This window comes from Hyaena hyaena, unplaced genomic scaffold, assembly GCF_003009895.1.
Source record: "Hyaena hyaena isolate Hyena2069 unplaced genomic scaffold, ASM300989v1 scaffold_75, whole genome shotgun sequence".
Classification (NCBI taxonomy): Eukaryota; Metazoa; Chordata; class Mammalia; order Carnivora; family Hyaenidae; genus Hyaena; species Hyaena hyaena.
The window spans coordinates 3,339,416-3,365,491 of record NW_024080707.1 but is presented as its reverse complement, the minus strand read 5'-3'; the positions used below and the strand labels follow the sequence as shown (position 1 = coordinate 3,365,491).

The 26,076-nt window shown below is 37.3% G+C and overlaps 1 protein-coding gene across 4 annotated transcripts in view; it reads right to left on the bottom strand.

Moving 5' to 3' along the window:
• Window positions 1-1,346: 1,346 nt before the first annotated feature.
• SGIP1 (SH3GL interacting endocytic adaptor 1) overlaps window positions 1,347-26,076 on the bottom strand; it is a 212,817-nt gene continuing 188,087 nt past the window's right edge. For all 4 annotated transcript variants that reach the window (XM_039233459.1, XM_039233460.1, XM_039233457.1 and 1 more), the window contains 7 exons: window positions 23,940-24,051; window positions 15,862-16,017; window positions 11,428-11,560; window positions 6,341-6,543; window positions 5,115-5,179; window positions 4,376-4,540; window positions 1,347-3,404 (listed from right to left, as the gene is read on the bottom strand). In XM_039233459.1, coding sequence (XP_039089390.1) covers window positions 3,382-3,404; window positions 4,376-4,540; window positions 5,115-5,179; window positions 6,341-6,543; window positions 11,428-11,560; window positions 15,862-16,017; window positions 23,940-24,051 — 857 coding nt within the window. In that variant the 3' untranslated portion in view covers window positions 1,347-3,381. The remainder of the gene's footprint in view (window positions 3,405-4,375; window positions 4,541-5,114; window positions 5,180-6,340; window positions 6,544-11,427; window positions 11,561-15,861; window positions 16,018-23,939; window positions 24,052-26,076) is intronic.

Here is a 26,076-nt window from a genome sequence, read left to right as displayed (position 1 = left end):
ACAAGTTTTCTTATGAATCCCCCCCCCCCCCCCCCCCCCCCCCCCCCCCGCCGAGTGGATCTGAGTCTAGTAGAATCATGGAACTTCAGAGGTGGGAGGAATCTTATAGGTTGTTGATATGTTATGATGGTGTGTAAATGGTGTTGGTTGGGGGGGAGGGTACGGATTTAAACTGCTGAAGGAACTCATTCATGGCTTTGAACTGTTTTGTCTAACAGAATTCCATGTGCAATTTTAGTAGAAAAAGTCCTGCTGTTAAGAAAAGCTTGAAAACCACTGGCAATCCCAATACCTCATTCTAAAGATGAGAAACTGAGAAGGACAGTGATTCGTCCAATGTCACACAGCAGGAGTTAGTGGTAGAGTTAATGTAGTTACCAGGCTTCTTTGAGAAGAAGATTTAGAAATGAAAATATGTATAATTATTGCCTCAAACACTTTGCAGATTGAGATTGAGTAAAAATACATAAAAACAAAAATAAAGCATCTCTATTCACTCAAAACCATTTGAAAGAAGACATTCTTTCTCTATAGATTAAGTATGTTCCCAAATACCGTACAGTGAATTCTCATTTTGACTGTAAGTGTAGAGAAGAACAGAGCTCTAAAAATAATTAAAAATTTAATTCTTAGGAATTATAAATCCCAACTATGGTAAAATTCAGACTAATTCTTAACAAGCATTTATTTTAAAAATATCAAGAAAATATGGAATTTATTTTAAAAAGAAAAACACACTTTCCATGTTGTCAAAATAAAGCAATATCATTCATACTTTCTATCTTGTTAGACCAGAAACTTTTAAAATCATAAATCTCAGGACATGCTGTTCTGGTTAATGAGGACTCTTTTTTTTTTATTTTAACCTCTGGTATTGAAAATATTACTATATACTTGCACATTTTGTTTAATTTTAGGAATTGATAATGAACCTGACTTAATTTTTTTAAATAGCAGAGACTCTTGCATTGTTTAGGATTATTTTTCCTAATATGAATTCTTATTGTACAGTACTATGGATACAGGTATAACAGGTATAAACTATAAGATTAAAAAAAAAAACCCACCAGAATCTAAATCCCTGATACGAGTTTATTGTGTTATTCTTTGACCTGTTTTCTGAAAGAAGAAGTGATATATTCTCTAGTGAAGTTCTGGTTATTGAAAGTTTAATAATTATGAAGCCAATGACTTTCATTCCATTTCACAAAGACCAGTTAAGGGATCATAAGAGATCTTCAAATTTAGTTCCTGGAAACATTTGAATAATGTTAAGGATTATTGTAATCTATGTTTTAATTTATATTTTTTACAATATCAACAAAATTACTCTGAAAAAACCCTTTGTGCTTAATTATTAATTCACTCTAGAACTATATAAAATAAAATATAAAGAGCAAGACATAAGAACCAGTAATTACACATTTTTAATATGCTTTGTATTAATATTCAATATGTTTTTCTCATGGATTGATTACTTAAAAATGAATTTTTATATTTGTATGCTGGATAATTCTCAATTATCTTACAACTATCTGCTTACTCTCCATTGGTTACAGTGTTTGAAGTTTCCCCATGTTTTATGTGAGCAAAAAGTTTGCATTTTCTATTTTGGCTTCAAAATCAAATTGGATATCTTTACTTAAAATGAGTATATTAATAATTTGTTCAAAAAATCAATATCAGACTATTTGGGGAGCCAACTGAGAGTGTTTGAATGGCAGAAATTCTTTTGAGGTAAAACAGACTCTTGAACATTCGCTCGGTAGCAAGCACTGATTGAGAAGTATAAATATTAATTTAAAAAGTTCCACTATAAACAATTGCCAGTCACAATCTCTTTTTAAAAGTAAGACTTACAAAATTTAATTTGATTCTAAAATTTAAATGGCTAATGATTCTTTGTCAAATTTAAGTGAATGTAAAATAAAGTTTAACAACTAACAGCTTAATAATTACAGTTATTTAACAGTGTAACTTAGAAAAAGAGTTGGTTCATGTTTAAAGTAAGTTCTGTGACTCAGAAGGAATTTTATATTTTCAATTGGTAGAGGAAATTGTGACCCACCCCTGAAGATTTCTCCATTCTGAATCCCCACAGTGTGAGGCCAGACCAAGTAATTACAGTAATTAATCGCACCTTGCAACAATGAAATCATGACATAAATTTTTGATAACTCTGTTTCTGATTCCCTAAGAGTGGCAAGGATTTATAGTTACATATGATGAATCTTAGCCAAAAGGAAATATATTGCACAATAATGTGGATAGAGTTTCATTTATAAGGTTTTTTTTTTCCTTCCCAAATGATATAAATGATGACGATTAAAATTTTCCTCATGGACTTAAATAGGGGACTAAATTTTTTTTTCTGAGATTTTAGTCTTAGTGTTTCGATTCCTGTAGGTAAAGAGAAAGATATGTGACCATTCTCCATGCTAGATGAAAGAGTCTCTGTTCAGGGTAATTGTGCAAAAGCTGTTAACCAGTTCACCTATGGAAAGTCTTGAAATTTTAAAATCACAATTTTGGCTTTAGTCTCATATTATTCAGCACTCTCCACATTTGCTAAACTGTAGAGAGAGGGGGACACAGTTAAGACTTCAACATCTTCTTTACTCTTGGTTAGAATTTCATATACTTAAACTTTAAATATGAATTGCTTTCCCTTTTTACACAAGTTATAAAAATAAGAGGCCCTGTTTACATAGTTTGCATTTTTATGAAATTTGCAGTTTGAAAAAAAAGCTTTTAAAAAGTGGTAATTAATGCTTTTCTTGAATATGCTGTAACTTTAGAATTTTTTTTCTGAAATAGTTTCTGAATTTAAGCCACTAAATATTTGAAGATAGAATTTTTATTTAGCACTAGAATAAAACATACTAAGGATTGAAGAAAAAGAAGGATTTTTTTTCTGGTTCCACTTAATTTTCTTTGTATGTGGCACCCCCTTTATGACAGCTATCAATATTATATTTAAATTTTATATATTGACAAAATGCAATCTACCTCTGTAAGCATTGTGCCATTCAACAGTACTACTATTAAATTTACATACCACAATTGAAATTACACCCATTTCAGGAATGGTAAAATGCTAAAACTCAAGTGTCTAACTGCCTTACTGGAATGAGTACAATTTACAAATACAATAATTACATTTTAAAACCATTAACAATATTACACCTAGAAGTAAATACTGTAAGACTGGTCACCATGGTATTCTGTGAGGGAAATCATTGCTGAAAGTCATTGACATTTCCAGCAGATATATCCCAAGTGCAGATTTTGGTTTGTTTTCATCAAACCAAAATTAAAACCTGTTTCTCATACAACAGTCCTCCATTATATGGATCCTCCAAATCCTTGCATACAATTTTATTAGTTATCTGCCAAGTATTTTCCTGCAAAACAAAACAACATATCAACAGGTTACCTTCCATAATGTGATTATTATATGGGGTCAACATTTTTATTCTTCCTGCCCTACCTGTAGAAGTCAATTACTGCATCTTGAGGAGAGCACTACTAGTAACAAATTTTTTAAGTTTTTGGTTTCCCAGAACAGCAAGTTGTCTTTTCACATTTCCATGTATGAACCCTTTGCAGAGACTTAGGTTTTAGGATAGGCTGGGAGAGATTTGTTCCTGGATATGGGAACCCAACTTGTTACAGGAGTAGCAACCATATAACCTGGGTTATTTTTGAGAATGAAAGGGCTATAACTGATAATTACATAAGTATAGCAAGCATAAAAAAACAGGAGTTATCCCAAAAAGTCATTGATAAGTGTAATCACCCTAGTACTGGGGACTCCTTTGCCAACCAATTATTATAGATGCCAACCAGTTGTCTCATGGCCATTTTCAGCTCATGGAACCATTTCTGATACCTGGCCTAGATTCTCTCAGGTTATTTATATTAAAGTGAAAGATAGATCTTCTCAGATCTAAGCTATGTCTAACAAGTCTAAAACCTATGAAGTCCTGTTGGAGAAAAAGTTTTCAGATAAGAGGTAAATTCAAAAGCAAATAGCATTTATTTTGTTTGTCAATATAAAAAAAATAGGATTTACTCCATTAACCTCAGTATATACATGTATATAATGGAAACGACTGGTCATCCCCACCTAAGAAACAGAGCCAGAGCTATGATAAATAGCCAGGGCCTTTCCAGTTTCTGACTTCCAGTTTATTATCCCATTTTTACCTAATTCTAGAGTTGGTTTGCTTTTTAATTGGGACGATAAATGGGGATTGGGAGTGGGAAAGAGGAAGAGAAAGCAAATGAACAAATCAGACACTATTCCTTCTTAAGAAAGGGTAGCTATGGCAACACTCTTTTTGCAAATGAAACTCACAGGATACCCACTTACCTGCAGCAAACCTTTTCTTGATGAGTGAAAACCGATACCCTGCTCCAACAAGTTCAATGTCACAACCAGAAAGAGTGCTTCCTTCGCTTGTGAATTGCACAACCAATGGGGAAGGTTTGCTGGGGCCTTCAGATAACTGAAATCTTGCCAATAAAGAACCCACCCCTATAAAAAGAGTATCATTACAAGATAACAGTCAACACAACTTGATGGATATAGTTTTGGAAATTGTATTCAAAAGTTAACACACGCAACCTAACTTACTAGACAATAGTATAGGTTTTGGTGACAAAACGGTGGTGAATGAAATTTATTATGAAATATTATGAGGAACTCTTTCTGCACACTGATGAAAGTGTAATTCAGCCAAATGGTACTTCAAAATGTGGGAGCATGCTACTTGGAAGGCAGTGTATTTTCCAAGCTATGATTAATATCAGAGGAAAGTGAGAAATACCTAACTTATCAGGGAGTTAAAATCTGATACAAAATGAAAATGTCTCATGAAAAGCTCTTCTCTGTTTGAAGAATAGTCTGATGTGGGGTTGGACAGAAAAGGAAGTAGAGGATTCAGTGAGGAATTATTTGCTTTTATTGGTTGAAATAAGTATATATCAAAGTGGAGCGAAATATTTTGCTTGTTTTTTAATGCTAAGTGTATTTTGGTTAATAGTTTCTAATACCTGAAAGTTATTTCAGCTTTAAATATTAATTAAAATAAAGCCAATGATGACATTACCTCCGTTTTCTGACTTCTGAGAAATATCAGGAATCTTCCACAATATTCTTTGCTGTTCAGCATTCCTAAAAATAAAATAAGTAAAAGGCTTTTGCAAATGCACAGGTTTTTGTTTAATGGATGCTATATTTTTTCTAGATAGTGCTAACTTAAAAAATGGATCTTGAAAATGTTAACTACAATTTAAACTTATCTGTCTACCTACGTACCTATCTATGCATCCATCCATCCATCCATGCATCCATCTATCCATCCATCTATAATTCTCTCTTTTTTCTGTTCTTTATTATAACTAGCCACAACACTGTCAGAAAGGAAACCATGTAGAGGACAGGCAGTTACATTTTTTGACACATGTACTGAAAACATAGATGAGAACTGTTAACCAATTAATTCAGGTAACTTAAGCCGGAGCTACCATATGGCTGACTTTTTAAAAAATGTACTCCTTTTTGCTTCTAAGAAAAGCAAAAAGAAAAACTAGAGTATTTTTTCTAAGAGAATAAGTTCTTTTTAGCAGCTGCTATTGATACTCAGTATCTATTCAGTATCTGTTCCCATACCTTCTCTAATGATGCCTTTTTATAGTTCAGAGGCTATAAAACAAAACCCTACATTTCTTAGATGCCCCTGCAGTTAGGGTCCTAGATGCATAGTAGGGTCTACCAGTTACATCCACTGCTTGAGATTTGGAGGATGGAAGGGAGGCAGAGGCCATTCTCCTGCCACTCTCTGCTGGCCAGCAACCTAACTGAGATGTGGGGGATCTTCTAACAAAGTGCTCCATGCAGTCCAGGCTCCAGTTCTGTGAGTGTTGAGAAGTAGTTAAGGCAGTGCGGTAGGAACTTTCTTATCCTTGGATCAACATGGCAGTGGTGTGGTCTTGCATTCAGTGGCTCCATTGGGCAGCTACAATATCTCTGCTTCTTGGTTGTGGCTGAACTAGCAGGCAAGTTCTGCAGTGTTCTGGGAAATATTCTTGGAGATCCAGCCTAAAGCTAGTTCCTCTGGCACTTCCACCATTGTGTGAGCATCTGAATCCCTGTGTTAAATCATTTTCTGCCTAAAATAACAGAACGGAATGGTTGCTGTTCCCTGCTCAGAACCCTGACATATAGGCCTACTGTGATCTCCTCCTGTAGGAAACACAAATGCTAAGAACTCTGTGATCCCTTTGCCCAGAAAGAACCCGTTGGTAAAGAAGAAGGAGACTGGGGTCTACTTACCAGACTGCTGGTGGGAGAACGGCCTGGAGCTTGGTTACCCCTCCATCTATGGGGACCAGGAACTGCACATTGTTGAGGGCCACAGCCGTTGTCATTGCATCTGTATTGTATTTGTAATCTATGCGCAGGTCAGTGCTTGCCGGCTCACATCGCCAGTTCACTGCCAGGTTCAGGGGTGTGGACTGAATGCCCTGTGCAGACACCTTGCCAAAAGACAGCAAAGAGAATATTTAAGCTTTGACCATTAGTCTGAAACAAAGCCAGAAGCTCTGATTATCTCTCATGGGAATACTCCTAGCTATAAAATGTCATAATATTGTTGGTGCTGCTCACAAATGAGCTCTCTGTAAATATCACTGTGAAGGATGCCCTGTGAAGAGAGCTGGGTGCTACAGGTAAATTGTTACCAGTTAAAAACAAAAAATCTGCCACTAAAATCTCCATAGCACTTTAGAGCTTACAATGCACTTTAGGTCAGTTAGGAAGGTGGTTAGGAGCTGGTTAGTTGCTGAGGCCAAGGAGTTAGACAGGCTTGGATTGTGTTCTGACTGTTACTTACAAGCTAATCTTGGACCAGTCACCAAAGCTCCCTGAGCCTTAGTTATTTCTTCTTCTGCCAAAGGGGAATTATAATAATAATATCTCCCCCTAGAATTGTCAGGAAGATTGAAAATATTTTATGTGAACAGTCAGCATAGTGACTAGCACTTAGTAAAAGCATTAATGTTTTCATACAGATTATCTGCTGATACTCTTATCATACTTTCTCTTCACAGCACACCAGTGAGTTTGACAAAGCAGATTATTACTACCCCTTTGGGATCTGCCAGAGTGAGCGCTTGAACAAAGATCCTCTAACTAGAATGGGTACATTCTACTGTTTCCTGTCAATTCTGATTAGAATCAATGGTGACTTTGACCCAGGAAAAGCCACATTTGCAGAATCAGCAATATTGTCTTATCTAAAGACAATAATACCAACTTGATTTCTGGGTCCACAGTGAGAAGTTCACAATGTTATTATGCCTCAATTGTTTACTGTGATGATGCTCTAGGAGATGCTTCTTTTACCAGCACATGTATGTACACTGCAGGGGCTGTGTGGGTAATGTCTATGCCCTTGCAGTTCTTTAAACTTTATTTATTTATTTTGAGAGAGAGAGAGAACGAGCATGCATGTGTGAACTGGTGTGGGACAGAGAGAGAAGGAGGCCGAGAATCCCAGGCAGGCTCCATGCTGTCAGTGCAGAGCCTGACATGGGGTTCAGTCTCACTAATAGTGAGATCATGACCTGAGCCTAAATCAAAAGTTGGATGCTAAACTAACTGAGCCACCCAGGCACTCCATGCCCTCGCAGTTTTATTTGTGGAGTATGAGTTTTGGCAATTTAAAAGACTATAAACAGCTCTGTATTGGCCTAGCAATGCCCGCACAGATGGACACCTGGGGAAGGGGCCTGAGGGTAGGTGGAGCTCACAGGGAAACAGTGGTTGCTACAGAAACAAGTCCAGATATGGGTTCTTTTATAATATGACAGACATGGCCTTCCATGACAATTTTAGTTGGATAACCATTATAAGATTTTATACTTGAAATATTTTTAACAGCACAAGCTTCTGCAAATGAACTGTGCTTTGGAAATATGTTACATAAGGTAAAGCAAAAGCAGAGCAGACTGACCCCTCCCCGCCTATTCCTGCCCTGTCTCAGTGGTAGTTCTCGACTTCACAGTGGCTTCTCTACCCAGTGACAGTGCTTTTTGAATTCGTACAGGTGTCTTTTTGATTGGATGTTCCTGGTGGCCAGAAATGAAACATGTGGAGATTTGAGGGCAATCCCCCAAAATGCTTGCTGTGATTCCTACCCAATTCCTTGCATGGTTGGAAAACAGCACAGCCACAACTAAACAACAAACGGGATTCCTCAGAGCTCACTTTAAAACAAAACAGCAGACCTAGGGCTACTTATATGTTACAAATACTTTGAAATATATTAGGCTATTAGATCCTCACAAGAACTTATTAAACATCTAGGTAGGACTGTTATTCAACATAGTGTTGGACGTCCTATCCTCAGCAATCTGACAACACAAAGAAATAAAAGGCATCCAAATCAGCAAGGAGGAAGTCAAACTCTCACTCTTTGCAGATGACACTGTACTTTATGTGGAAAACCCAAAGACTACACCAAAAATCTGCTAGAACTGATGCATGAATTCAGCAAAGTTGCAGGATATAAAATCAATGTACAGAAATTGGTTGCATTTCTATATGCCAGTAATGAAGCAGCAGAAAGAGAAATCAAGGAATTGATCTCACTTACAATTGCACCAAAACCCATAAAATACCTAGGAATAAACCTAACCAAAGAGATGAAAAATCTATACACTGAAAACTATAGAAAGCTTATGAAAGAAAGTGAAGATGCACACACACACACACACACACACACACACACACACACCCAAAAAAAGAAAGAAAAATATTCCATACTCCTGGGTAGGAAAAACAAATATTGTTAAAATGTCTATACTACTCAAAGCAATCTACATATTCAATGCAATCTTTATAAAAATAACACCAGCATTCTTCACAGAGCTAGAACCAACAACCCTAAATTTTGTATGGCATCAGAAAAGACCACAAATAGCCAAGGCAATCTGGAAAAAAAAACAAACCCAAAGCTAGAGGCATCACAGTTCTGGACTACAAGCTATATTACAAAGCTGTCATCATCAAGACAGTATGGGACTGGCACAAAAACAGACATACAGATCAAAGGAACAGAATAGAGAACCCAGAAATGGACCCATACATGTATGGTCAACTATCTTTGACAAAGCAGGAAAGAATATCCAATGGGAAAGAAAGATAGTCTCTTCAGCAAATGGTCTTGGGAAAACTGGTCAGCGACATGCAGAAGAATGAACCTGGACCACTTTCTTACACCATACAGAAAAATAAATTCAAAATGGATGAAAGACCTAAATGTAAGACAGGAAGCCATCAAGATCCAAGAGGAGAAAACAGGCAACAACTTTTTTGACCTCAGCCACAGCAACTTCTTACTTGATATGTCTCCAGAGGCAAGAGAAACAAAAGCGAAAATGAACTACTGGGACCTCATCAAGATAAAAAGTTTCTGCACAGTGAAGGAAACAATCAGCAAAACTAAAAGCCAACCAATAGATTGGGAGAAGATATTTGCAAATGACATATTGGATAAAGGGTTAATATCCATAATCTATAAAGAACTTATCAAACTCAACACCTAAAAAACAATCTAATGAAGAAATGGGCAAAAGACATGAATAGACACTTTTCCAAAGAAGACATCCAGATGACTAATAGACACATGAAAAAATGCTCAACATTACTCATCATCAGGGAAATACAAATCAAAACCACTTGTCAAAATGGCTAAAATTAACAACTTAGGCAACAACAGATGTTGGCGAGGATGCAGAGAAAGAGGAACCCTTTTGCACTACTGGTGGGAATGCGAACTGGTGCAGCCACTCTTGAAAACTCTATAGAGGTTCCTCAAAAAACGAAAATAGAATTACCTTACAACCCAGTAATTACACTACTAGGTATATACCCAAAGGATATAGGAGTGCTGTTTCAAAGGGGCACATGCACCCCAATGAGTGTAGCAGTGCTGTTGACAATAGCCAAAGCATGGAAAGACCCCAAATGTCCATTGATGAATGAATGGATAAAGAGGATGTGGTATATATATGAAACCCTACCATTTGCAACAATGGATGGAACTAGAAGGTATTATGCTAAGTGAAATTAGTCGGTCAGAGAAAGACAAATATCATATGACTTCACTCATATGTGGAATTTAAGATACAAAACAGAGGAACATAAGGGAAGAGAAGCAAAAACAATATAAAAACAAAGACGGGGGAAAACCATAAGAGACTCTTAAATACAGAGAACAAACGGAGGTTTGCTGGAGGGATTTTGGAAGGGGGGATGGGCTAAGTGGGCAAGGGGCATTAAGGAGGACTCTGTTGGAATCAGTACTGGGTGTTACGTGTAAGTGATGAATCACTAAATTCTACTCCTGAGATCATTTTTACACTATATTTTAGCTAACTTGGATGTAAATTAAAATTAAAAAACCCGTCTAGGTAGGAATCATTATTATCCTTATTTGCAGGTGAGGAAACAGAGATTCAGGCAGATTAAGTGCCTAAAATCAATGGCCAGTAGAAAGCTGACTTAATTCCAGAATTCAGTTTCTTGCCTACACTTTAATACTTTACACCCACCTCATGTTGCAGTACGTGAATTTTGTCTGCTTTCTAGGTTCACTTAAAGACAAACAGGATGGAGACTAAAAAAAAAAATCCCACAAGATTTAAAAGTTAAAAAATGTTTTTAATCTGAAGTGAAAATGTAGATGTGGTGTTTGTAATGAACGTCTGGGAAAGACAACAAGTACAATTTTATTTTTACCCTTGTGGGAATAAGAACCATGCATGTGCCTTGAAAGTTAACTTCTCATTCAGAGAAAAATTTCCCTGGAGTTTCCTTTTCTCGCTCCTTTTCATTTCTCTCAGAAGCTTAAAGCAGTCACTAATGTGTTTAAGTGTTTTGGAAATAAAAGGTATATAAAAGGCATTTTAAATTATATTTTGTACAAGTGATGAATTTCTGTGGTATCACATGTTTGTCCTGTTTTATTGATAATGTCCAAAGCTGAGATGATATTATTCTTACAGGACAAACATTACATTCATTTGCATTTTTGTAAAATGTACCATCATATAAATATTTGCCCTTTAGAGTTTTCCTTACAACAATATGAATAAGTGTTTTCCAACACATAGGGTGTATTATCACCACAGTGAACTAGTTTACCAATATTTATCACCTCAATTATTGAAATTTTCTGCAACTTCATTTTTATAGTCTCCAAGTTGCCTTTTAAGTTTCTGTTTTCTTATAAATGATAGCTTTTAAAAGTTAGATTAAAAGGAATGTTATTTTATTTACTTTTATTTAATGTTAGACATGTTAGAAGACACAATTATAATGTGGAAGAGACACTCTGATCATATGAATAGGCTTACCTGATATTTGAGCATGTCCACATTATAATATGTAGCCTGGGGTTTTTGTTCCGACACTTTCTTTAGGTGAGTCATCAAATTTGGCATGTTTACCCAGAATTCCTTGGTATTGGCATCATTTTGAGTATTATCGCTATTTAGTTGAGAAGAAAAAATTGCTGAGTAGCATCTTGTGACAAATATTATCCACTCAAAGAAACATCTTAGCAAAGTGTCATCTGATTTCTAAATTCATCTATGACAATCTATAAAGATCATATTACTAACAGTAGTATGGCTTCAGTACAATTGCAGTTCTGAATGATATTATGTTAATAGATTAATACACATAAGGAAGCATGATTGTATTGCTATGAATTTCAGCGAGTGCCCAGTAATATCAACCAAACTTGATGATAACTGGTTGCTTTAAAGAGTGAATTATTTATTAACCCAAACTCAATAGCCCTTTCTACATGACCACAGTTTCCTCTGAATTAGTCAGTTAATACAATCAAGGAGTTGAGTATATTGATTTTTTTAATTCACTCGAACAGTAGTTTCTCAGAAATTACTGAGTTAAATATTTGGCCAAATGTAAATGCAGTCTTTATCTCCAACTGAGGAGAAAAGGGTGATCCTAAAACTACCATAGTATTTCATCTGAGAGCACATAAATCAAGAAATAGTTGCTGCACCTACAAGATGGTCCTGGAATTTAAATAGTAATAATCATGGTAGTTACTCTAGAGAAGTGTAGTCTTGATGCATTCAGGAATTTGGTATTCTTTTTTTTTTTAAATTTTTTAATGTTTTATTTATTTCTAGGAGAGAGAGAGGGAGAGACAGCGTGAGCAGGGGAGGGTCAGAGAGAGAGGGAGTCACAGACTGAAACAGGCTCCAGGCTCTGAGCTGGCAGTCAGCACAGAGCCCAACGCGGGGCTCGAACCCACGAACCGCGAGATCATGACCTAAGCGAAAGTCGGACGCTTAACCGACTAAGCCACCCAGGCGCCCCCAGGAATTTGGTATTCTTAAGGATTTGTTAGGTTTGCTCAGATGGCTCTCCATACGTCATTCACCCAGTGTATCTTGAAAATGCTTGTCTCAATGATAAGCAGAATCAGTCAAGAATGTGAGTAGCCTCTGTCCACTTTCCACATAGGAAACTGAGGGCCCAAATAATTCAGTAACCTGACATAAAACTCACTTACTGAATGGAAATTAGAGGTTAAGAAGATAGGATGACAGTAATAAAATGATGAAGGCACGTCAAAGGGAAGTTGCTATGATTCAGCCTCCAAAAGTCAAACAAATTAAGAGAATGAGTCGAAAAACATCAGGGCTTTAAAAACGCTGCTGATCTGTTTGAAGGGAGTGGCTGTGGGGACCAAGTCTCAGCATGACCCATGTGTCTTCTGCTGGGCGCTGATATAGGTTGTAGAGGACAAAACAAAGCTCTACAACTCCGAGCATGTAGGATGTGGAAGGAAAAGATTCCTGGCCCCTGAGACACTGTCCCTGGTTAAACTGAACTAAGGATGCTGATGAGGTCTGTCTAAACTTCTATTACCTAATAGCATCCAAGTTATCCAGAGGCTGGAGATAAGAGTGATTGAGAGTCAGTGAAATTAAATAATTTGCTTATGGGTAGCAGCTAATAAGTAACAGAGTCAGGATTCCAACCCAGGTCAGTATACTACAGGTTATACTTTCCCAGTGTATCAAAACAGACATACAGAATGAGTATCCAGCAACATGTCACTAATTTGGTACTAAGTAGATCTGAATAGTTGGGAAATTTTCAATGACAATATTCTAAGTTTAATAACAAAGTAAGCTAACTCATATATCTATGATAATTCCTCAGAAAACTTGCTTTAATAAGTATTCAAGAAAGCTTTGCCAATCAAGTAGAGATGCCAGCTACATGGAGAAGTGATTCTTGAATGCTCAAGAAGTCTTGAGAATTCTTTAGTCTCATGATTGGCTTCACAACTGTTCCTGAATATTCTTTACAAGCAAACCCCTTCCATAATGGAAAAATAGAAGTAAACTTCAATTTGGTCCCTGTTGAGGGGTTGCAAACCCAAAGGTCTTCAGGTGTCAAGCTGCCAACCTAAATGAAGTAATTCAGAACACAAAATGCGAGAACTGGCTGGTCTAAGGCAATAGATGTTAAAAAGCTTGTACTGCGATCGAGAATAATACTTGCTTATGCTGCCTTTTAAAAACTAGGGTGGGTAGTAGTGATGTTAGAGCGGTCCTACATAACAAACCCACATAGGCTACACGGCCTTGGGTTACCAATCACAGCCCTGACACAATAATCAAATATTTAGAGTTTATAAGGTCTAAATTAATGAGTATTTTTCATTTTTGCTTTAGCAAATAATAATAGTAATGTAAGGGTCTATGTAATATTTTGTCAGGCAAAAACATACTCAGAGTGTTAATTCAATTCATAGGACTGCAATATTAATATAAGTATAAAACTCATGCATATATGTTTAAAAACTTGGCCACATAAGAGTCTAAAGATGCAACAAAAACTGTAACACTCACACTCGTCTTATTAACAAACCAGTGAGATGATGGCTCATAACTCCTAAATTCAGATGGAGGAACCTTGGAAAATAAAATTAACTGGCTCAATGTGACCATCAAAAACAAGGAGGGAAAGTGAAATAAGAAGCTGCTGATTTCCAGTCTTGATTGTTTTACATTTATTTTTTATTTAATGCATGACCGTGTATTCCCACACTTTTAAACCTGGAATCAAGTTTGCCAGTTAAACCATCACGAGGACCAAAGAGGGGGAGGTGATCTTGGTAGTCACCTGACAGACCTGTGACTGTTTTGTCACCACTGGAGTGAACAAGTCTGACTCAGTGAAAAAAGCAACTATGTTGGTCCTTGAATTCTTAATACTGACAACCTTTAGCTATTTCTACATAAACACCCAGGTTGACTAAATTCTTTAAGTGGTATTTGAGTTGTTCATTCATTGAACAAATGTTAGTTAAGTCCTCACTAGATGCCAGGTGTAGTGGAAGGTACTGAGGATGTAGTGCTGAACTAAGAGATATGTTCCATTCTCTCGTGGATTTTACAGTCTAATGGGGGGGGGTGGATGAAAGAAGAAACACAGATAGATAATTATTAATTATAGCAAGAGTAGCAATGGGAAAGAATAAGGTACCTTGAGAGGGATTAACAAGAGAGCATATTTAGTTTAAGAACGGGGGTTGGGGTTGGAAGAGGAGTGGAATGGTCAGGGGTAGACCAAGCAGAGCTGAAATCTGGAGAGTGGGGCAGGGTTAGGTGAAGAGAGACAGAAATAGTATAGGAGGTGGAGGTAACAAGCACACAAATCCCAGCCTGCTCTTAAGACTGGCAAGCCTGGCTGGAGCTACAAGGATTCTGAGGCAGGACAGTGGGAAATGATAACAGAGAGGCAGGCAAGGGCAGATGACTCAAGGTCTCAAAGGCAGCGGTAATTATTTGCATTCACGTACAGATGCAATGCAAAGCCGCTTGAGAATTATATGTGAGGATGACTTGATTCACCACATGAGAAGTCATTCAGCTGTTGTGTAAAAAACGCAGGAAGGGGGCAAGCTTGGATGCAGGAAAAGAAGGGAAAAAGCATTTTCAGTGGTCCAGGAAAATGACAGTGGTCACTTGGATAGGGCAGGTCACAGTAAAGAAAAAAAAATGGCCACTTTAGAGAGAGATTTTTAAGGAAAATATCAGGACTTAATGATAAGAGGCTGTCAAGAATGACATTTTTTAAATCTCATTCATTGCCAATAATTATCTCATATAGTTGATCATTTTTAATAGCTCCATACAAATGTATGTTTGTGTGAATCCACATGCCTGTAGGTATGATATGTCCATGCTCAGATTTAACAGTTAGAACATGTAACTATATTTATATAAACAAATTCACATAAGCTTCTATGAATGCATATAAAGTTCCATTAAAACAATTACCATTACTGCAAAATTATATATTCTACAAAAAAGACTTTTTAGCTCATGTGAAGACTAGCTCACAGTTCAAATATCATTTGACTTTTAAAGATGCTAATACAACAAGTGGATTTTATTCCTTTAATTGGGCTTATTTCCCACTATCCTCATCCATTGTTTATTGATGGTAAGTAAAGAGACAATGCATAACCAACTGTCACTAATACAGATTTTATTACTCTAAATGTCTCTTCAGCCCCTTGAGATAGTTGCCCATTAGAATACACATAAGCATAGACACATGATCACACACAAAAGATTTTGACAGGTAGCAAACTTCTGTGTTGAATCTACAAACGTATCTGAATAGCGGTAATTTCTCTACCATGCTAAATTCTTGCTACGATATATCCTTCATCTAAGTATCCAGTGCTAAGCTACACACGTCTCTAAAAAAATTATGCAAAATATATTTACCAGCAGAGAAGTTGGGGATTTGGCAGGACGTGTTCTAACCTGCTGAAATTTATCACCCGAAAAGTCAGAGCAGCTGGCGATGGATTGTTGGCAAAGTGTCTGGTGATGCCGGCAGGAAAAGACAACACCATCTCTCCAGTAATCTTCACGATACATCTGGCATATCAAAACACATGAGAGGAAAGAGAGAGGAAGTCCAGGTCAATAAGCTGTGAATCAAAACAGTTGCAAAAAAGAAGTGATTTATGCAACAATGTTACAATAGCAGGAGAAACAAAAGGTAAGCTCTTAAACAATTCCACCGTCAACTACTAAATCATTTCTAAGACCTGAGAATGCAAGGTTTGTGTTAACACTTAACCAAAAAAGTCGCTATTTGTTGAACGTGTTTTTGAACTGTAAGAAGAAAAAATGCAGCTTTTTTCCTTCTGTAGAAACTTCTGTCTGTTCACCTCACAAACAGATCACCTATTCTGGTGGTTCTTTTTGTCTTTGATTTCTGAATCTTTGGTAACGCATTTGAAGATAATAAATCAAGTGCACGACATTATCACACTATTGACTGGGACTTATTTTAGTTCTCAGTAACATGATTGATGTCTTGAACACATTCTTTTCTGTACTGAAGAGGTAAACTTCTGGCATCCATTGAACTATATCTTTATTCCATGTCTATTTGGTTGAAACTGTAAAAATCAGTCATACAAGTAAGGACAATTAGATAATAATTTGAAAGGAAGAATAATTGTTTTTTTTTTTTAAAGAACTTTGTTGAGGCATAATTGACATACAATAAATGGCACTCATTTGTAGTGTAAAATTCCATAATTTTTAATACATTTTACACCTGTGAAGTCCTCACACAATCAAGTTAATGAACATACCCAGTACCCCTCGAAATTGCCTCACGCATTTCTGTGATCTCTCTGCTACCTTTCCTCTTATCCCTAAGCAATTGCGAACATAGCTGACAATACATATTAGATTGCACATTCTAGAATTTCGTGTAAACAGAATCATAAAGTATGTGATGTTTTTTCATTTGGCTTCTTCCACTCTGTAATTATTTTGAGATTCATCTATGTAGGGTGTGCATCAATAGTTCGTGACTTTTTATCACTGTGTAGCATATGGCTATCCACAGTTTTTTTTTAATCCATTAATTTGTTGAAAAATATTTGGACTCTTTCCAGTTTTTAAGTCTTACAAATAAAGCTGTGATGAATGTAATTGTACAAGTCTTTGTATGGACAATATGCTCTCATTTCTCTTGCAAAATGAAGGAGGGGAATCACTGGATCATACAGAAATCAAGTAGCATTAATTCACCAACTTTGTTCTTTTTCAAAATTGATTTGGCTTCTGTCAGCTCTTTGCATTTCAATATGAAATTTAAAATCGTGGTGTCAATTTCTATATAAAATCAATGTAGTCCCAATTCACCCTTTATTGCCTGCACTGAGAAAATTATTGGGCCCTTTGTATAGACTTTTTCTTTGCCAGCAGGCACTGTGTTTAATTTTGTCAGTAGAGGGCGCTAAAAGAACATTGCAGGAAACAGATTTTTCCTCCCTGGTTCCGGGGTACTTGGTAGGCAGGCTCGGGCAGTACTTAGGGTATATCTAGTGCCAGCCTCTGCACAAAGGCTTGTGTGTGACCTCTGCAGAGCATATGGCATCCCCACTGTGTGGGTATGGCAGCCCATGTGGCTTTGATAGTGCCTGGTGGTACAGGCAGCTTCCCTAGTATCTGGCCCCTGTAGTGCATGTGTCTGGGCTACCCCAGTACCCAGATCTTGCAATGCAATGCAGGCAGGTTCTCTGGCTCCAGGCTCCTGTCATGTGCACACCTTCTCTACAGCCGGCTTCTGCAGTGCACGGTGGAAGCTTCCCCTGTCACCCCCTAAGGCAGTTTGTAGTGGTGTATGCCTCAGTGAGACAACTCCTCATAAACAGCTGGGAGTCTGCTGGACTTCCACCATGTCATGTCTGAAAACCCTTAAGGAAGAAGGCTTGGGCATTCATATGGCACACCTCACCCCTCGGGGTTATTGTCCTTTACCTGAGATCCAATGTCTGGCAAATCATTGTTTATATGATTGTCCACTTTCAAGGTATTTTCAAGTAGAGATCAATCGATCCCTGTTACTACACTTCAGCCAGAAGCAGAAACCTCAAAAGGATTATTCTTCTTTGGGAAACAGTAAATATTTAAAATGAGTGAACTTCTTTACGACTTCCTCTACATCTGGATAACTTACCCTTGTACTAGTTCTGTAACTTTAAGTTCAGGACTGTACTTTCTAGGGAAATTGAGGTTAACACATGGAAACTCTGCTCAACGTCTGAGCATAGGGAACTCCATTTGCCCCATAGTCATTTTGTAGGCTGTGTAACTGTGAAAAATGAGATACATGTGGCTCAGAGGAGATGGTTCGTGGTATGTATTTAAAATAGCTCATGGGAAGAACAGCTAAAGCCTCCTATGTATAAGCCTAGTTTGAGGTCAAGGGTGGAGGGCAGGTAAGCTTCCTAAGGTAGCCATGTTCCCCTCCCTCTCCCCTCATTCAGATATTGTCATCCATAACTCTGCACTGCTCTGGATGAAAATTTAGCTTTCTAGAAGTTTGAACTTTCATCTCTTCCGGAGAGTACTGCCGATCACCCAGTGTGGATGCCAATTCTGCTGTCTTCTGTATTTCAGATACATAAACCTTGCATTATTTACTGGGACTGAGCCCTGACTTTCCCTTAAGCCTAGTCTATTTTTGATGCTTTTCAACATGTGGATGTGCAGGATATTACTTCACAACTTTAGAAGAAAACAATAATTAGTCAGAGCACTTGTTAAATCAGACTTCAGCACCTACCATCCCTCAGTACATTGCTGTCAGCATAGCGGCTGAATTTAATTGGTAAGGAATCTGCTCAGTGACTTTTCCAGGTTGCTCAAAATGAGGTCTAAGTGATGTCTCGGTGAGGGATAAAGTTTCTCTTTTGAAAGCCGGTCAGCGAGGGGAGGCAGTGGCGTTATTTAGTCAATAAAACATTTATTGACTCCTAATCATGTAATGTTTATTTGTTTGTTTGTTTTGAGGGGGGAGGCCATTTGAAACTCAGCAAAACAGCCTCTGTCTTCCAAGGGCTCATAGTGTTGGATGGCTGATGAAAGAAGTCGTCAGTGTAAAGCAGTATAAGAAGCACCAAGCTTCTTCATGTATATTGAATTTCTGTACTGCATGTCTACTGTCACATCCAGATTTATAATTTATTTGCTGATTAAGTTGTCCAGTCAGAACTTAACTGACTTATTAATTCATCCAGTATCTACGATCTGAAATTTTGTATACAAAATGAGTGTTTTCAACCCATACTCACTAAAGGAAAATATTTGTTTAACCTTAGTGATTTTTCCTATCAGTATGCAATGCGGCGACATTTCATGTGAGCTTGAATTATGGAAATCTAAAATACTGCGATATGGAAATAGTAACAAACTCACGTTATGAATAAAATTTGAAATTATGTGAGTCCCCACAAATGAAACATTTGTCAAAAATGACAAAATTTCAAGGTTACCTGGCTAAGTAACTTTAAACTGGGTTCTTCCTATTGCCACGGGCAGTACCACGTTAGCCATTGAACAGAAATGCTGGGCAATTTTGGTTAGGAAATGTGTGAACTTGATATGTGAGGTCATCAGAAGCACATGGCTCACATAAACATGACTTTCATGCACTGCTTTGATAACCAAGCCCGTAGTCTCCTCTGCACATGTGCAGCTTCTTGCCCTTTACTTATAAACTCCTTTCATTGGCTTGGGTACTAGGCAAATTCCTTTTCATGTTTCAAGACTCAGTTCAAAGGCAGACCTTTCTGAAGCCTTCCTTAATTTTTTTTTTTTTTTAAATCGGCCTTCCTTAGTTTTTCCTTTATAGGTTCCTTAGGTAAATGTACAGATGTTTTTTAAACTGTTTTGTAGTTTCTTTGCATGTATCTTACCTACAATTATAAAGACAAGTGCTGTCTTGGGTTCTAGGGAGGCAAATTACACAGAATCTAGTGCAGAGTAGGAACTCAATAAAATGTTAAAATAAATTCATACATTTAATGTTATACATTATATATAGAGTGCCTATACAATGTACTAGCTATTATATAGTGCCCTAGAATGGGCAGTGAGAAACAGGACAAATGTCCTCACCCAAACTTCCAGTTTAAGTGGGAAGACAGATGCTTGAATAAATAATTGAAATATGATGATAAGAGAAGGAGAGAACATAGCACAGACACATATTTATTTCCAGGGGATTAAAGAATTAACCCGTTTGTGTCTAGGTTGTTCAAATAGTAGTGAATAATGGGAGATGTATTTCCGTAGCCAACAGCAGAAATCAAGGAATTCTCTTCCTAAAAGCAACTGAGAAGGACTCAGGTGTCAAAATGCCTATTACAAGTGTTCTGAATACTCAGAGAAAGATTATAACTATCCTAGAATGGATCATATATCATACTATATAATAATTAAGCTGGTAAATTTCTGTTTCCAATGTATGGTTTGAAAGCAAATGGGAAGGCTTTGGGTCCAGGATGAGAAGGAACCACAGGCAAAAGCAAGTCCACACGCCTTTTCTGTATCATTTCTTTATGTGCTGCTGTGTTTGACTTTATCCTCTTTCCCCTGCTCACCACATGATAGAATTTTTGAACTTGGGTTGTTTCCTTTAAAGTGAATAACAAAGGAACAGCAATTAAAATGATTCACTGACTGGAGGTGAAATTAAATTTAGAAGAATGTCACTTCATGATCTGTTCATAAATTTCAGATCTCATAATTTCAATGAAATTATTGACTCTCTCATCTACCAATATACAATATATATGGCAACTACTTATGGCAATATAATTGAAAACAGACTCAGTATATGCAGTCATCTACACGTCCAACGCATAGTTAATTTGGAAGGGCATAAGAAAAACACTAATATTAATTTGGCTCAAGCACCACATCGCTAGAATGCCAAGGTCATGGTTACCAGCGTCACAGGTGCACACCTGCCCTTATACCTGCTCTAGTGTGTGGGCAAACTGAAACAGGATGGAGAACCCAGCTGGAATAGTCACAGACCTACAAAGTGGCTGGTAGGTTGCTATACCACTCCTTGGGACTTAACGAAGATTATTATTAAAAGCTTCTTAGCTCCCTTTGCACCATAACTACCCTTCTTCTACCGTGGACTTTGTATTATATTTATGCACAAGTCTTACTTTCCATATCAACTGTCTTCATCACCAATATAACCCCTGTCTAGAACAATTGCAGGCACATAGCAGCCATTCTGTAATTATTAGGGGAGTAATTCAACTCAACTTATTCAGCAATGGTGCCAGGTCCTGCTTTAGGTGCTGAGGATATAAGAATGAAGAAAATGCTCAAAGTCCGAGTTATCATGGAGTTTACATTCTGTTGGGGGAAGAGCCAGACAGTGGACACTGAAAACATGCAGCATGTTAATTAGAGAGAAGGGCAATGGGGGGTGGGGGAGAAAGTGCTGACAGTGGGTAGGAAGGAATGTTGCTATTTGCATAAGGTGGACAGGGAAAGTCTCTGATAAATCTGCTGAAGAATCCTGAAAGAGGTGAGGGGCAATCGCCCAGGTAGCTGGAGAAGATTTCACCCAGGCTGGAGGGGCAACAAATGTTAAGACTCTTAGACACAGAAGAGGTTGGCCAAATGGCAGAGGAACAGCCATGAAGCCAATGTGGGTAAAGTGGAGTGAATAAGGACACCAGAGATGCAGACAAGATCAGAGAGGTGGCAGCTGAAACAGGGGAAGGGTCACAAAGGACAGATAATGTAGAGTCCCATAGACTGTCGTAAAGCATTAGGGTTTTACTTTAAACAAGATAGGAGGATTTTGAGAAGAGGAGTGATACTTTGAGAATACATTTTAGAGGGCAAAGTTCTCCTACTACCAATTAGGTCTCTGAATAAATTAATGAATGAAATCCAATGAGTAAGCAGACAAAAAAAGAACTCATTCTTGGGTGATTCCCAGTGTTTTTCATGCTGGTATAGACATCTCCCCACCCTCGACTACTTTTTATTCTTTCTTATTCTTTTAAAGGTGTGTTTTTCTTGCTTTTCTCAATTCTGATGAGCCTGAGCTTTCTAAGGTATAGGTAGGTCAGTCAATAAGTATAATCCTTAGAACTGGTATTACAGAAAGTTATACAAATTGTTCAAAGAAGAGTCTACAGAAATACAAGTATGCGTATATGAGGTATGTATACAACTTAAGCACATGGTGCTTAAGTGCTCTAACAGTTCAAATGCATACTCTGTAAGAGGTAGTTTTTAATTCCTATTGATATGTGGATGTGGTAAATTACCATCCTGCTTTGAAGATGAGAGAAAGGAGACAGGCGAGAAACCAGGGTGCTACAGGCTGAATGTTTGTGTCCTTCCAAAATGTATATGCTGAAATCTAATCTCCAATATGATGGTGCTTGTTGGGAGGTGATTAGGTCATGAGGGTAGGGCCCTCCTAAATGAGATCAGTGCCTTTATTAAAGCGACCCTGAAGAGCTCCCTAGCTCCCCCCTCCCCATTTGAGGTTACTATGAACCAGGACGCTGGCTCTGGTCAGATATTGAATCTGTTAGAGCCTTGATCTTAGACTTCCCAGCTCCGAGAACCATGAGAAGTAAGCTGCTGTGGTTCAAAAGCCGCCCAGTCTACGGTATTCTGTTATAGCATCCCAAATGGACTAAAACACCAGAGTCCTTTGTGTTTGTTTCTCTACAATAGTCTGGGCCTAGAATAAATTCTAAATGTTGTTAAAAAGGACATAACGTTTAGGGAAGTTGATAGATACTGCTGCCTAGATAGAACACCTAAGGTGGAGTTACTAATCATGTCGCCCAGCATCATATTGTTAGATTCAGGCTAAAAAACAAAAACTAGTGTTTCTGAAGTGTAAAGAAGATTCACAATTAGTCATATAAATTCCCACTTAAAATATATGTGGAGATCCAAGTTTTAATTATATTTAATTATCACTGCTTCAAAGATTTTCATAAATAGTCCAGGGTTCTGTGTGAACATTTATTATTTTTCTAATTCCTATTTCCATGGATACTAAGGATTCCTAAGCCCTGGTCCTTATACATAAAAAATAAAAAGCAATTCTTTCCTCACTTAGGTTTGGCCTTTGTTTATCCATCACATTCAGATCTGGAATTGAATTAGTGATACACTTGAAAGCCAGTTTGACTTTGGTGTTTTGTTTTCAGTAGACTAATAATCACTCTTAATTTTTTTTTATCATAAATCTCTTTGTGAAATTGATGGACGTTGTAGACCTCTCTATAGACAAATGCACTTATGCACACACATAAGATAAATGGTGTAATTGCAGAGAATCGATAAACTTCCTGAACTCTATCTATGGAACTCCTTATAGAAAGGTAAAATATTTAATCATATTATATATGCATTCAGGACAAGTGCACCTTCAGTATGTACTGAAATAAGTGAAATCGGGCTATGTAAATACAGAGTGGTGCATATTTCTCTAGAGTTTACTTTGCCATAATTATCATGTTTTGGCTAGTTTTTCCTTAGTTAGTAAGGGTAACATATAACCTGTCCTCTTACTAATCTCTGTGTTATGAACACAGCTATGTGTTTTGTCCCAGGTTCTCATTCCAATGCACCATGTTTCAGCTTATATGTGAATGATTCAGATCCATTAAAAACTATGACAATAGAGACATGGTCTAGACACTTACTTTTGTGAGATAGCAAATGTTTTCTACAGAGTTGTGTTAGAATTGTCTACAACTTGTATTCAAAACTGAACCAGAGATTTCTGGATAGTAAGATAATAAATTATTGGTCCTTTAGCACGTTTTTTAAAAAAGCAGTGAATTAATATTTCTAATTAAATGTCCTCCTCCATTCTAGGATTTTTTTTTCTTGGTTTTAGGATAAGGAATGAAATAGTTATATTTAGGGTGTCTCCCGCTGAGTGGGATAGAGTTTGGAGAATCCAGTGGACCAAGTCCCAGGCTTACTTGCTTGGATCTGCTCCTTTGAAGTAGGCATTGACTGTTTCTGTAAATGCTGCTGCAACAGGGAGGGTGTCCTGGGCTCCCATGGTCAGGGGGCTGGGTCCCCTGGAAGAACCTGCACGAAATGAAAAACTTTCGTTTAATATGGACATAGGGGACATATTAGTATGCGTGGAACTAAAAGCCCACTAAAGGATAAAAGGATGCAATCTACTACTGAAAAAATGTAAAGTGCTAAGAACTACGTGTGTATATTCAACAGAGAGCTCAAGTATTTAAAAGGAAATATTTGGCTGGTTTACAAACACACACACTTGAAATTAATTCAGTTACATATTTTTCTACAGAAAAAATCCAAGCAGAAGAATAAGTCATAGGGGGGTTTCAGTGTTTTAAATAAAGCGTAAGGCAGTATTTGAATGACAGTTTGTACAGCAGGTAGTTAGTAAGGAAAACTTACTAGCTTATATGAACATTTACCTTATACAAATGCCTACACACTCAAAACTTGTGTTTCTTTACTTTAAAGAGACAAACGGCCATGGGGTACCATGTCACACATTGTCCTTTTCTGGATTATTTCTGTTTTGAAAAGCCCAACTGACTGAAGATCAAGTAGGCTCAAGTTTACATGTCCAAAAACATACACACCATAAGGTACACCTTGACTTAGCACAGACACACCAATGCATCATTCGCACTATAAGCAGTCCCAGTGGCGCTCATGTTTATTGAGGACCTGCTATCTACCGTGCGCTGCACTAGATACCTTACATGAATTACCTCATTCCAACCCCATAGCAGCCCTTTAGGGTAACCCTTATTATTTCCATTCTGCAGAAGAGAAAACGAAAGCTCAAAGAGAGAAGGATACCTTCTCGCCCAAGGTAACAGTTAGGTGACAAAACTAAAATTCAAATCCAGATTGGCTGCCCTATAAAGCTCACATTTTCCCTCATTATACCATATAGTTTATCTAAATGAAGCATTTTCTTTTATGATTTTTATAGAACTTGAGGTTTCTGAAAAGAGCAACATTTAAGATTGTTGTCTTTGATGTTAATCTCTAGGCATGGTACTGAACAGTAAAGGTTTCGTAATGACAAAGTATTTAATTGTGTTGGCGGTCATTGCTTCTTCCTATCAAACAAAACACATTTACTCTTCCCACCCTGAAGCAGACTACATACTATGTCTTTTTTCTTTTACCTTCAGTAATTTCTGTAATCTTCTCTGGCTATTTAAAAACCCACCCTTTGGGGCTTCTGGTTGAAGGTTGGACTTCGGCTCAGGTCATGATCTCACAGTTCCTGAGTTCAAGACCCACATTGCACTGACTGCTGTCAGTGCACAGCCCATTTTGGATCCTCTGTACCCATCTCTCTCTGCCCCATCTCCTCTCATGCTCTCTCTTAAAAATAAATAAACATTAATGAAAACTACCCTTTGTGTATCTTCCTCCTCAATAAAGTTTTCTCTGGTAAATCTCATTCATGCAAGTCTCTTCTTTTGCTATCTTCCCTTGGTTTTCAACATCTTGGACTCGCTAATTGATCAACAAACGTGAGCTTACTATCTACTGTGAATAAAACACTATGGTAGGTTCTGGAGATTCAAAGTCAAATTACACATTATCCCTGTCCTCAAGGAGTTACCATTCAGTTTGCTAATATTATAATCAACAACATCCACTACCAGCATTACCTCCATCACCATTATTTGTTGCATATTTACTATATGTTTTACATATACTCTCTAGGTAAATGAAGGAAGCAAGTGGAAAGGACAGGGAAGATTTCATTGAAAAAGTGATGTTGGAACTGAAGTTTGACAGTGAATAAGACCTCATGAGGGGGAGAAGGAAGAAGGGCTAGCATACACATATGTGTGGAACTGAGCAAACATGGCATTTTGAGAAACCACAGGAAGTATGGCACTGTTTGCATGTGAATGGGTGTGAATGTGGTGGGACAAGCAAGAAAATGAGGTTTGGGCAGAGGTTAGAAATTAGGTCATGAAAAGTTCCGTTTATTTCAGAAAAATTGTTTATTATATAGGTGATTTATAAGCATTAAAATCATAATTACCTTTTGATAATTGAATACAAATCCATGGATGCTTTTCAAAGCAGAGTGCACCC